This window comes from Microtus oregoni, unplaced genomic scaffold, assembly GCF_018167655.1.
Source record: "Microtus oregoni isolate MIOR12 unplaced genomic scaffold, Mior012 000016F_ref0000370, whole genome shotgun sequence".
Classification (NCBI taxonomy): Eukaryota; Metazoa; Chordata; class Mammalia; order Rodentia; family Cricetidae; genus Microtus; species Microtus oregoni.
This window is the reverse complement of record NW_024543075.1, coordinates 38,403,752-38,416,569: the sequence shown is the minus strand read 5'-3', so window position 1 is coordinate 38,416,569 and position 12,818 is coordinate 38,403,752. Positions and strand designations below refer to the sequence as shown.

Sequence of the window (12,818 nt, the reverse complement as noted above, 5' to 3'; positions counted from 1 at the left end):
ATTTCTATCAATTGTATTTCAAAATTGTCTGACAAGTACTACTGGTTTAATGAAAAAAGGGATTACTGAAATAGTAGAGTCTCATGCTGGCACATTTACATTAATACACTTAAAACTGTATTTGAAAAAAGGGGAAGGTGTGTACTAACACATCTTTTTCCAGTGTAGGAATCTCAGGCTACATACTGGACCTGCCTGATTCAAAATTCATCTTGCAAAAGAAAGTGAGAAAGGAACACCAAAGTGGAGACATCGACAGAACAAAAGATAGAGGAGAATACGGGAGATCAGAAGTAAACGTCAAGAAGAGCAGAGGATAAAGACGCTTCCTATGGGAAGGGAATGAAGAATCAGACTCATAGGAAGGAGTAACTTCCCTCACCATCTTCCTAACCTCACCTGAAGCACTGGCAACTGTGAACAAGGCACAGTAAGACCAGTGATGGATGGAGAGTGACAAATGGAGTGTAGTTTCTGCAGCCCGTTTCCTTATCCTAACAAGTATCCTCCATTGCTGTTTCCCAAATATAGTGAGACTGGGACATCATCTGTACTGTGAGTCTTACTCTGTCCTAAAGCAAGGATGCTGTTTGTGAAGAGATCAATCACAAATTCAACTACCAGCCTGGAGGAGGTTCTTCCAGGAAGTCTTCAATCCAGAGGTCCTAATAGTTGTTATTTCTGGACCATTCCCTGGAGCATTTGGGCTGTTTACTTTCTGAAAATAATTCCACAAGAAGAGTTCCCAGTGGAATTCAAAATTCTCCTCAGTAACTAAGATATTTGACTCTCATCTGATCAGAAGTCAAGTTACCCTGGGATCTCAAGTCTTTGTAGTCTTATAGTAGAGCATTCAGGATTTGATAGTACCATAAAATGCAGCTGATAGAATTGTATTCTTGACTTGGTATCTGAGGGAATTTGTTCCACTGTGTTTTCACATATCAGAACACTGAAATTTCCGTTTCTGTTCTAATTTCTAATATGTACTCATAATGTATGCATACTTTCCTTCCTCTTTAAGTATTCTAATAATCGCTTATAGTATCTAAAATAATCTTCAAATCCACATATGTATATTGAAAAATCATTTTTGACTTATAGTTGGTGAATCTGTAGATAATAACTATGACTAACTAGGGATAGATTGTGAATTGTTCAGTTCCTGAATAATTCCCCCAAATTATGAAATTTCAGAGGATTCTTACTATCCATTTCTGTTTTTGTGCTTAAAATGTCCCAATCTTCTTATTGCCATATGGGAAAATCATGCCACAGGAACATGGTAGAAAGCAAGATGTCCTTAGTCTTAGATGGTGTATTCACTAGACTCCCTAGAAGAGATTCAATGTGAACCAGTCAATACACAAGCTTCTGTGCTGAACCAACAGTCTGGACAATGTTAGTGTCCACTCACATTTTTTAGGAGAAATGGATTGATTAATTAATAAAATTTACAAAAACACAAAGCATATGAACAGTTAAACATTCATAGTTAACAAAAAGATTGGAATTTTAATAGTTTTCTACAGTAAGGCATGGTGTCTCAATATGCAATCCTATACTTGAGAGGCTGAAATAGGAGAGTTGCCATGAGTTGACAGCCAGCCTGAGCTACAGTATAAGATTCTATCTATCTATTACTGTCATAAGACACCATAACCAACTTATAGAAGAAAATATTTAATGGGGGTCTTGCTTACAGATTCAGAGACTACTGATTATTTTTAAAATAACCTGGGAGTTTAGAGGTCTGGCAGCCTCACAGCTACCAACCACCAACTAGCTTTACCCAAAATAATTACAGGAAAATTGTATTCATTTAAACACTGCTTGGCCCATTAGTTTCAGCCTCTTAATGGCTAATTCTCACATCTTGCTTTAACCCATATTTAGTAATCTGTGTAGCACCACGAGGTGATGGCTTACCAAGAAAGATCTTAACCTGAGTCTGTCTCAGAGAGGAGAAGCATGGTATCTGCCTGAGGCATCTGCCTCATTGCCTTCCTCCCAGCATCCTGTTCTATTTACTCGGTCTACCTAATTTTCTGTCCTATCAAAGGGCCAAGGCAGTTTCTTTATTAACCAATGAAAGTAACACATAGACAGATGACCCTCCTCCATCAGGCTCCTTTTCCATAGGATCTGGGTTCAATTGCCAACAGCCACATGTCACTTTCTTTGTCAGGAAACATTTTTTGAGATGGTGTGGCAGTATTATGAGAATGGCTCCCAAAGGCTCATATATTTTAATGCTTAATTACTGAGGGAGTGGAGTTGATTTGGAAGGATTAGGAAGTTTGGCATTGTTGGAGAAGGTGTGTCACTAAGAGTGGGCTTTGAGGTTTCAAAAGCCCACACCTAGCCCAGTCTCTCTCTCTCTCTCTCTCTCTCTCTCTCTCTCTCTCTCTCTCTCTCTCTGCCTCCTGCCTGCACATTTAAAACTAACTAACAAAACCTGGTTTTATGACCAAAGTTATTTGAAAAGTAGTCCTCTAGATGAGAAGATAAATGAAAACATCCTTGATCAAATTAAGAAACACAGGAAAAAGAACAAGTAGGTTAGCTCTACATGAAATATTAATGTAATAAACAACTATAATTTCCAAGGAAAAATCAGAGAAGTCCCATAGGAAACAAAATGTGTAGAAATAAATAAGACAATTGGGAAAACTGGGGGAAAAGATTGGGGAAAATGGAAACCCTAAGACATTTTCCCACAAACACTAATGTGTGACATGTAAAGGCAAGATCCAAAAATAATGTGGGTAATCACTTCTGAATTGTTATACTCAAAATATTATCTTAATTTTTCATTCAAAAAAATTTCCTTTTTTTTGGTTTTTTGAGACACTTCTCTGTAGCTTTGGAATCTGTCCTGAAACTAGCTCTTGTAGACCAGGCTGACCTTGAACTCACAGAGATCTGCCTACTTCACCTACTCCTTCCTCCTAAGTGCTGGGATTAAAGACTTCTGCCACCATCACCCTTTTACTTCTCTGGTAGCACCATGATTCACCTTGTTGTCCTGTGTGTAAGTCAGAGATCTCCTTAACTTCTTAAGCTTCTTGTCTAGGGTGGCAACAGTCTATTAGCTGTATTTCAAAACAGTGTAAGCCACTAAGAAAGTACCAATATAAAACTAGCAGACATATCCAAACCAAAAGATAAACATGAAAAACACTGTGGCTCCTTCAAAAGACAGTTTTCACTCGTCAACTAATAAACTCATAGATGCCAGGATGTGCAAAGATGCTAGATGAAGGTTAAATAAAGTTCAAAAGTTTAGTACTAAAAGTAACTTATGGAGTGGATGGGGAATGGGAAGGCAAAAAGTGGGAGGTTAGAGAAGGGGAGGGAGTGGGAACCAGGGTTGGTATGCAAAATTAAAAGTAAAATTTTCTAATAAAAAGGAAAAAAAAGTAGGACAATGCCTAGTCTGAAGTAGTCATCTTTTAAATAAGACTTAATAAGGTAAAAGAGCTTAAGTCGCTGGAGGCATCTCTGCATTATTGAACTAATGCTACAATAACCTCTTTCTGGGGTGTTCTTCTAAGGTGAGCAAAATAAAGTTAAATTTGTTTAAGCCACTGAAGAAAAGTCAACAGAGTAAACCATGGGGAGCAAGCCATTAAGTGCATTCTTCCATGGTGTCTGCTTCAATTCCTGTCCCAGGTTCCTGATTGAATTCCTGTTCTAACTTCCTTCCGTGATGGGTTGTGATAGGGAAATGTAAGCCAAATAAAACCCTTTATAAAAACATTAAACCCTCATAAAATGAACTATGGATAATATGAAAGAGGTTAAAAACTAGCATGTGAATGAAATATGGAATTGGCCCATGATTGAGGAATATACATGTACTTTTTATGAAAGCACGAGTCCACAGGCATGAGATTTAAAATAGATTGATCCAACACTAGAAATGTCATAAATGTATTATGAATAAATGAAACTAGATTTCAATATAGGGTTGTCTACTGGTTATTCAAAACTTACACCAGGTTGTCTATGTTTTGATGATTATGGCTCAGAAATAATGGCTCAGATTAAAGACATAGTCAATAAGAGGAAAAGTAAACAAATAGATGGTACCAAAAATGTTGTAAACAAGGGAAATAAGTTTGCCAATGAAAACCCCCCAAAAATAGAAACCGCTGTTGACTTTGAAACCATACTTGTAAAAATAGGAGGTGAATTTTATTCTTGAGTTCAAATGTATGCTTAAATGTTAACAAATCATCTTCTATATTGTACAGAAAAGTGATAAGAGGACACAATTGAGAATTTAAAAAAAAACAATCAGTGAGGCCAAGCTGAAGCTCAGAGGTTGTGGTCTGAGTAGGGAGTATAGTAACGGAGAAGAGAGGAGGTGGTGAAGCGACTAAGCATAGGGGCTGTGTGTAAGGTAAAATCAACATGGTCTGTCCAATTAACCTGTAGAATCATGCCTGATGTAGGAGACTAAAAAGCTAGATGGGTAGGCAACAGGCAGCTTTTTGTTGGATTTGTTTATTTTGGTGTGTGTTGTATAATGACTTGGCTCCTATTCTAATCTGTTTGAGCAGTGATATGAAGCCTCCATTCAAATAGTCATGGCATCTGGTTGAGTACTATATACTCCAGTATGGCTTTCCCATATGAGCAGAAAGTAACTGGAGTGTCTTGAGCACAAGGACAGACAGACAGAGGCTGAAATCCTCTGGCAGTTAGTAGTTTGGGAGACATGTCTAGAAGTCAAAGGGTTCAGTTTGCTCCTCCTACACACATGTTCTGCACCCTCAGTAGAACTACCTAATTGACCTTCATTTTTATGTCTTTTCTGAACAAGTGAAGATATGTTAGATTTTATAAAAAATTACTGAAAGATTTTAAAATGTAAGAGAATGTGTTCATTAATTATATACAAATACAAATAAATTGCAATGTTATTAGAATATTCATTGATTATTATATATGTAGAGATCCCAGAGTAATTGCTCCACAGAGAGATCAATATTGACTGTGAATACACTTTTATCAACTAAATTTTGCACTATCAAAATTGAAAATCCTCTCAAATTCATCAGTGCACTCCTGAAGACTTCAGATATCCACAGAGTCCTTGATATGCATTGGTTTAGTACCTGGCAACAGATGAGACTGAGGTTTAGAGATTATAATTTATAACGTCCACGGGTTCTCTTACTGTGGAAAGTTTTTGAAAGGTAATCATTAGGATTACTCCAGAGAATAATCATCTTAGAACAGTGCTTAGGGCCTCAGGTTTGAAGACTTCCTGAAGGAAAATTTTCCAGACCAAGGCTGGTCATTTTTCAGAACATTTGGGATTGGATTCTGTCACACATCAGTGCTCCTGGTATCAGGATAGAGTAGGACTCACAGCTCTGATGATGCTCCAGTCAGCATATTCAGGAGATGCCAAAGGAGATCGCTTATTAGGATAAGGACAACCAGACAACAGAACCCACACTTTCCTTCTTTTTTACCCTCTCCATCACTGGGTTCACTGCCCTGTGTTTTCATCTATCACAGCTACCAGTGCTTCAGGTGAGAGTGGGGGAAAGGCTAAGGGGTGATTTCTCTTTCCAATCAGTCTGAACCATGATTCTCTTCACACAGTTAGTGTCTTTTCCTTTACAGTTACTCTGGTTTCCAGGAGTCTCTAGAGAGAACGGGTAACCTTCATCAACCCTTTTCTGAGGTTTTGGTGGCTTGGGTTAAGTCTTGGTTAAATGTTCCAGAGTGACTATAAAGGCTTTGGATAGCCACTTCCTCTCCGTGGTTCTGCAAGCTCTTAAGTGATCCTCTGCTTCCTTGACTCAGTGCACACCTACACCCTTTTTTCAAAACTATGTCAGTTTGGTCATTAAGAGGAGACAGGGATGTGTACCCAAGACTCTGGTCCTACAGAAACAGCAGGTAACTGATAAAATCCAGATTCCATGATGATCACAGAAGGCTGTGTGTCTAATGATGCTGGTACACAGGTTACCATACTGTACCTTTCCTTGGGAAAACTAAACTCCCATTCTTCCTTGAGATATGGCAGATAGTCTATAAGCTCTGTGTAACTGGAACAATTTGGGGTTCTAAAAAAGGCTTTTCCATCCTCCTACTCAGATGTCCAGGTCTCAGTATGTCCTGTGACTCCTTTTCTTAAACACGGTTCTCTTTGTATCAGTGAGTTAATGGATATTACTTACATCAGTTTCTTTATATATTGACTCAAACCATTTCTATTAACCCATGAGCATGTGCTAGGGTATCCTGAAATACAAATTGTATAAATAAATTATATATATTTCAGAATCCTAAAAGAGCAGTGCAGCCTAGGATCATGCAAACAGACTCAATCTTAATACTCTATGTAAGAAGTGTGTGTGTTGTTTTTATAGACGATGCAAAAATAATGGTCAAAAAAATGGTCAAATGTTCAGAAAACTTTAGAAAGCACTTACATTGAGTCTAACTGCATAAGAAAAAGATCAAAGGGTATATAATGCATCTGCAAAGTTTAAAGAATTGGAGAAGTGGTGGGTGTTTTTAGCATAGGCTCATATAGAAAGAAAAGGAAATGTAGTGGTTTTCACTGTGGGAATTTTTGTAAGCCAAGAACTGAAGAATAATTAAGTAAGCTACTTTTAAACACTTAGGGTTGTTTATATGCATGTGCATATTGCAGTGGGTGGACACATGCTCTAAATGCCTCTGAATGTTTGCTCTGTAATTTACACTGACACATATCTTCATTACCAAACCAATCATTTTACTCAGAATAGCTACTGATGTTAGTTTTCTGGCTTATTGTTACTTTTATGTTACAAAAAATGTTACTTTTATGACTGACAAACATTTAAACAGTCTTTTATGATCTCATAGCTAACCAAACCCAAGGTATCTCTGATTTTGCAGTACTTTGTCATTGTTTATTTTCTGAGTTTGTCCTGTTGGCATTCTAAAGCATTCACTAATTTCAAAGATTTCTACTTTTTTAGATAACAACTATACGCTAAATTGTAAATTAAGTCAAGTAATACACATAAGCATAAAATAGAGTCTCTCCTCTCCCATTTCCCTTTTTCCCTAGAATCCCACTTCCCAGGAGTCAACCCTGTTAACCAGCTGTTCCCTGTGGACTGACCAGCCTTCACACAAACTCTTTTGCTGTAGCACAATAATAATTTCTGAGTGTCTTTAATATGGTTATTTGAGCTTTTAGTTTTAACTTTGGAAAAAAGCTTCAGATTTCAGAACTTTATGGTACTGTTAACTTTTCTTTTGAATTGCAGTAACAAAGATTTTAGCAGTTGATTTTTAATCACAATCAAATGAGTAAATCAAATGATCAAGTAATTCAAAGGTATAAATTCACTGAAATCTTACTAGTAGGTTCTTACCATTTGATTTTGTGGTCTTTCTGAGTTTGTAGGCTTAAAATCTCTCATAATAACTCAGAGTTGAGAAAACACTGGTTAAATCTGACACTGTGCTTCTCATTACAGGTTCATTGAAGTTTTCAGTTGCCCCTTATTAATTAGCCATAACTTAGAATTTTTCTATTAACTCGCTTCCACTTTCAAAACATAAACAAAAACAAAAAGATGCAAAGCGGGGAAACAAACAGCTGATAAAAATAATCACTATCCTAAGTGAAATACAGTGAGCCACCCTCAGTGCCTTCTACCAATTATTTTCTCATGTTATTTTTTAGTATTATAAGGGGTTTTTTTGCACAGAGTCTCACTGTGTAGCCTTTGCTTGGAACTTACAATTTTTATCAGATTGGCCTTTGATTCACACAGACACAAAGGCCTCTGTTTCCCCGAGTGCTGAGACTCTAAGCATGTGTAACCATGCTTAAATAAGATCCCATTATTATAATGAGGCATTACATAATATGGTGAATACTGGCTTGTTTTGTCTGTCAACTTGACCCAAACTAGAGCCATCTGAGGAAAGAGCTTCAGTTGAGGAAATACCTCAGTGAGAATCAGTTATAATGTATTTTCTCATTTAGTTATCAATGCAGGAGGTCCCAGCCCATGGTGGGTTGTGCCATCCCTGGGCTCTTGGTCTTGGGTTCTATAAAAAATGGGCTGAACAAGCCAAGGGAAGCAAGTCAGTAAGCATTTCCCCTCCATGTCCTCTGCAACAGTTCATGCCTCTGAGATGCTGCCCATTCTGAATTCCTGTTCTTACTTTCTTCAGTGATGAACAGCAATGTGAAAGTATAAGCCAAATAAACACTTTTCCCCCAACTTTCTTTTTGGTCAGGTTGTTTTTGTTGCAGCAATAGAAACCCTAAATAAGACAGTGAAGAACTTACTGTTATCCCAATTTTTTTAATATCTTACGTTTCATGAACCTTTATATCAACACCGTTAGTTAAGAATAATTTGTGTTACCATTTTGCAGCTGAGCAAAACTATGCAAAGCAAGCTAAGTAACTTGCTTTGAGCAATCCATCAACTAGATAAACCAGGATTAAAAGAATTATTTATTTACTTATTTGCTTACTTACTTGCATGCATGTGTATGTAAGTTTTTATGTGTTTGTGTGTGTCACATGTATGAGACTACCCCCTTGTGGGCTGACAATGAGTGTGCAGGAGATTGAGCTCATGTCTGCTGGATGAACAGAAAGCACATACAAGCCAGATTCTGAACACAAGTTGAGTTGTAGAGACCCAATCCTAGTCAGTAAATTACACAGCTTTCCTGGCTCTAACAGCTGGCTGTTCATGGTCATTGAAAAAATGCTTACAAAATAAATGTAAATTATGAATGCACACATACACAAACAGATCTATTTACAAACCATGTAAAAATGTAGGTGATGTGGCATATGCAAAGTGGAAATGATTGTTTTTCACGTACTGTTCTGTCATTGTTATTTTGCTGTATCATCACAGTAGGAAATTGAATCATTTAAATTTTTACTCAGAAGGCAAAATATCATATCTGATTTTTTATTGGTTTAGTAAATATATTTTGACTCAGGATTTATATGTGGCTTTATCTATTTTGAAAACAGGGATTTAATCTTTTATATACTTTCTAGGGGGATTCTGTGTATTCATTACTAATTTTAAAAAATCATCATCAATTAGGAATAATGCAAACTTCTCTTGGGCATATTTGCAAATATTTTCCAAAATTTAAAATTTTAGATGATTTTTTATTGCGCATATTTAAGATACACAGCATAATGTTACTGAGGCAGACCAGGCGGCACGTGTTTACAATTCTTCTACTCAGGAGGCCAAGGCAGAAAGATCACATGCTGAAGGCAGCCTTGGCTACACAGTGAGCAACAGATAAAGCTAGGCCACAGATTTACAACTTTTCATTATATCATACTGAGGTGACTACTGGTTATACAAACTAAGACAATGAATGTCTGTCTTCTAAAGTCTATTAGCTGCCAACAGCTCAGCAAGGAGTGGTAGGATGTTTTAACAGCCCCCAATACATAATAAAGACAGCCTTCTATGTGTTTTGTTCAGAAAATTGAAGCTGTTGAGATCATGTTGGCAAACATGGTTCTATTCTTTGGCTATAGAATTTCATAGCCATTTTCTATATACCAGTTCTTATATTCTTCTTTTTATTCTCCTCCTCCACTTTATCTATTTATTCCTCTCCTTTTTCTTCTTCCCCCAAATCTCTATTCCCTGAACCTTACACGAAGTAATGTATATGTTATGCTTAGCACTCAAAAGTCACTATTTTACAGCAATTTGATTGGCACGAGTCAGTATTCACCACAGTTCACGGCACCAAAAAGCTGAGACTAACATCTGTCTATGAGTATAAACACAAATATTACGTAGGCAGTCAGACTCCATAGCTAGGAATTTCCCTATGTGGCCAATGACTTCCATATGCACAGCTTTTTGACAGGGTTTATAGCACTAGGCTTGTATTTTCTCCTGCAGATCGGCCTGAAATCCAGATAAGCTCCATAAGAGTCATGCCGCTGTTACGTCAGTGGGCACAGCTGACCTGGCCAGTTGGCATTGCAGTTCAAAGGTCTCACAGCTGGATGAGATCACTGACTTTTTTATTCTTCCAGACAGCCCTTTCATATCTTCTTTACTACACAAATAGAAACTATCTCACACAGACTTAAAATAATTAAAAGTGAATATAATGAAACCGTTAATAATAATGTACAATAGGTCATGCCAGCAGATTTTAACTGCTGACATTAATACTTAAAAATCCTGTGGAAAGAAAAGACAGACTGCTGAAAGTTTGTATTATACTACTGACTGCCAGAACCAAGGAGGAAATATTTTAAGTAATATATTCTTTATTTTAAAGAAAATAAATTTTGGCAAACATCAAGATCACAGAATACTATTCCATTTGTCTTACTTTTTAATATTGACAAAACCGTTCTTCAGAATTATCTGGTAGATTAAACTAATAAGCAGGCTCATTAAATGTTATAGAGTTTGTAGAATAAAATATAGCTAGTTGAAGTCAAATGAACTTGCTTGCTTCCCAAACCTACATAAAGGAAAGGTGTACTGTGAGCAGCACCACAGACTTCTCCCAATGTCTTTAGTGAACTAGATGAGGTTTGCTCATGTATCACATTCAAAATGATCCTTTCTGACTAATACTGCTAAAATCTTTATGTAATGAGAAAATTAACATTGGCTTTCAATCATTAGAACTACAAGAAAAATAATTCAATCTTTTGAAATATGGAAACTATGAAGAGAAAAAATCAATAGCTCATTTTTATGATTGATAAAACATAAGTTGCTCAGACGTTCTGACACAAAGTGTGTGTGTGTTTCCTCCCTTGATGCTCTGCAGCGAGACAAATACATGGGTGAGCACAACAGAACCTCAGTGATAGAATTCATCTTCCTGGGCCTCTCACAGGACCCACAGATCCAAGCCCTGCTCTTCTTCCTTTTTCTCCAAATCTACCTGCTCACTGTTCTGGGAAATCTGCTGATCATTGTGCTCATCCACTCAGACCCCAGACTCCACACTCCCATGTACTTCTTCCTTAGGAACCTGTCCTTTGCCGATCTCTGCTTTTCTACCACCACAGTTCCCCAGGTGCTCGTCCACTTCTTGGTGAAGAGAAAAACCATTTCTTTTGCTGGATGCTCAACACAGATTGTCGTGTTACTTCTAGTTGGGTGTACAGAGTGTGCACTCCTGGCAGTGATGTCCTATGACCGATATGTTGCTGTCTGTAAGCCTCTGCACTACTCCACCATCATGACACACTGTGTATGTGTCCAGCTGGCTGCAGGGTCCTGGGCCAGTGGTGCATTTGTGTCCATGGTAGATGCCACCTTTACTTTGCGTCTCCCTTACCAAGGAACCAATGTCATTAACCACTTTTTCTGTGAACCTCCTGCCCTCCTGAAGCTGGCTTCAGCAGACACTTACAGCACAGAAATGGCCATCTTTGCAATGGGCGTGATAATCCTCCTAGCTCCTGTCTCTCTCATCCTCATCTCCTACTGGAACATCATCTCCACTGTGATCCAGATGCAATCTGGGGCAGGGAGGCTAAAGGTCTTCTCCACCTGTGGTTCCCATCTCATTGTTGTTGTCCTCTTCTATGGCTCAGGAATATTTGCCTACATGAGACCAAACTCCAAGATAATGAATGAAAAGGATAAAATGATTTCAGTGTTTTATTCAGCAGTGACCCCCATGCTTAATCCTATCATTTACAGCCTGAGGAACAAGGATGTTAAAGGGGCTTTTAGGAGAATAACTGCAAAATAATAGGTTTGAAATGTGTGTCATGATTGAGTTGACCACTGTTGAAAAATAAGCAGATTTTCTTACAATATTTTCCTTCATTTATCCTATTCTTCCATTACTTTCTTTTTGTCCTTTTTTCTCTACTTAGTAGCTATGTGAAAGAAATTAAATTAAAGTTTAAAAAATAGGAAGTAAAAAGAAATTAGTGATGAGCTGAGGACGTAAGAATGGAGGAAAGAAGAAACGTGGATAAGAAGGGAGATAGAGGAGTGAGAACACAGAAGTTTATCATCTCTTAAGCCACACAAGTCAGTACTGAACTTGGCCTAATTAGGTATATAACTATATACCCAAAACATTCACATAACAACTAAACCATCACATGCATTATTAGCAACACAGCCATTCTCTTCATTGTTGCATGCACTCAATAATTATAGTTTGAATATTTATTTTATTTCCCTGGGCACAGTTCCAGAATTTGGTACATAAACTTGATAATTGTGTGATAATTTAACACTCTCTATCCTTTTAAAGTAACATTTCTTGAAATTGAAAATAGATTGAATTCAATGAAATAGAAATTGTAGAATTCTTCTTTTGAATATTTTGTTAATTTTTAAGTGAAAAATTACACTAAGGGCATTACACTTTAAGTTAAAAATACACTGAGAGCATTCCTCCCTACCCTTTTGTGTGTCTCTCTTCCCTCATATCCCCCTTAGAGCTCCTAGACAGTATCATTTTCCCTTTTATATATCCATACACAATTTGTGTGACTGTAATACCTCAAAACAATAAATGCAAAATATTGTTGTGAAAGCAGCTTAATTTGTGTACAGTGATTGTCTTGAATCACCCATTTTCCTCAAAATGATACAACTTACTATTGTGTATCCACACTCCACATTTTATTGATTCTCCTGTTTTGGATCACCCAAGTTGGTTTGATGACTTTGTCATTTGAGAAGAGTGCCACAAGAAACTTCAATGAGCAAGTATCTCTGTGATGTGTTGGATTCTAGTTATTCAAGTCAACCCAGGATTTGCTTTTAAAGTCATTTAAAAGT

At 37.2% G+C, this 12,818-nt stretch overlaps 1 protein-coding gene across 1 annotated transcript; it reads left to right on the top strand.

Annotated features, from left to right (window-relative positions):
• The first annotated feature begins 10,845 nt into the window (after positions 1 to 10,845).
• LOC121458016 (olfactory receptor 2D3-like) lies at positions 10,846 to 11,769 on the top strand. Its single transcript, XM_041667127.1, has one exon. It carries the CDS (start codon positions 10,846 to 10,848, stop codon positions 11,767 to 11,769), a length of 924 nt encoding a protein of 307 aa, XP_041523061.1.
• The last annotated feature ends 1,049 nt before the right edge of the window (positions 11,770 to 12,818 follow it).

What these genes read in the sequence shown, in the direction of transcription:
- LOC121458016 (XM_041667127.1), top strand. Translation starts at nt 10,846, where the DNA reads ATGGGTGAGCACAACAGAACCTCAGTGATAGAATTCATCTTCCTGGGC.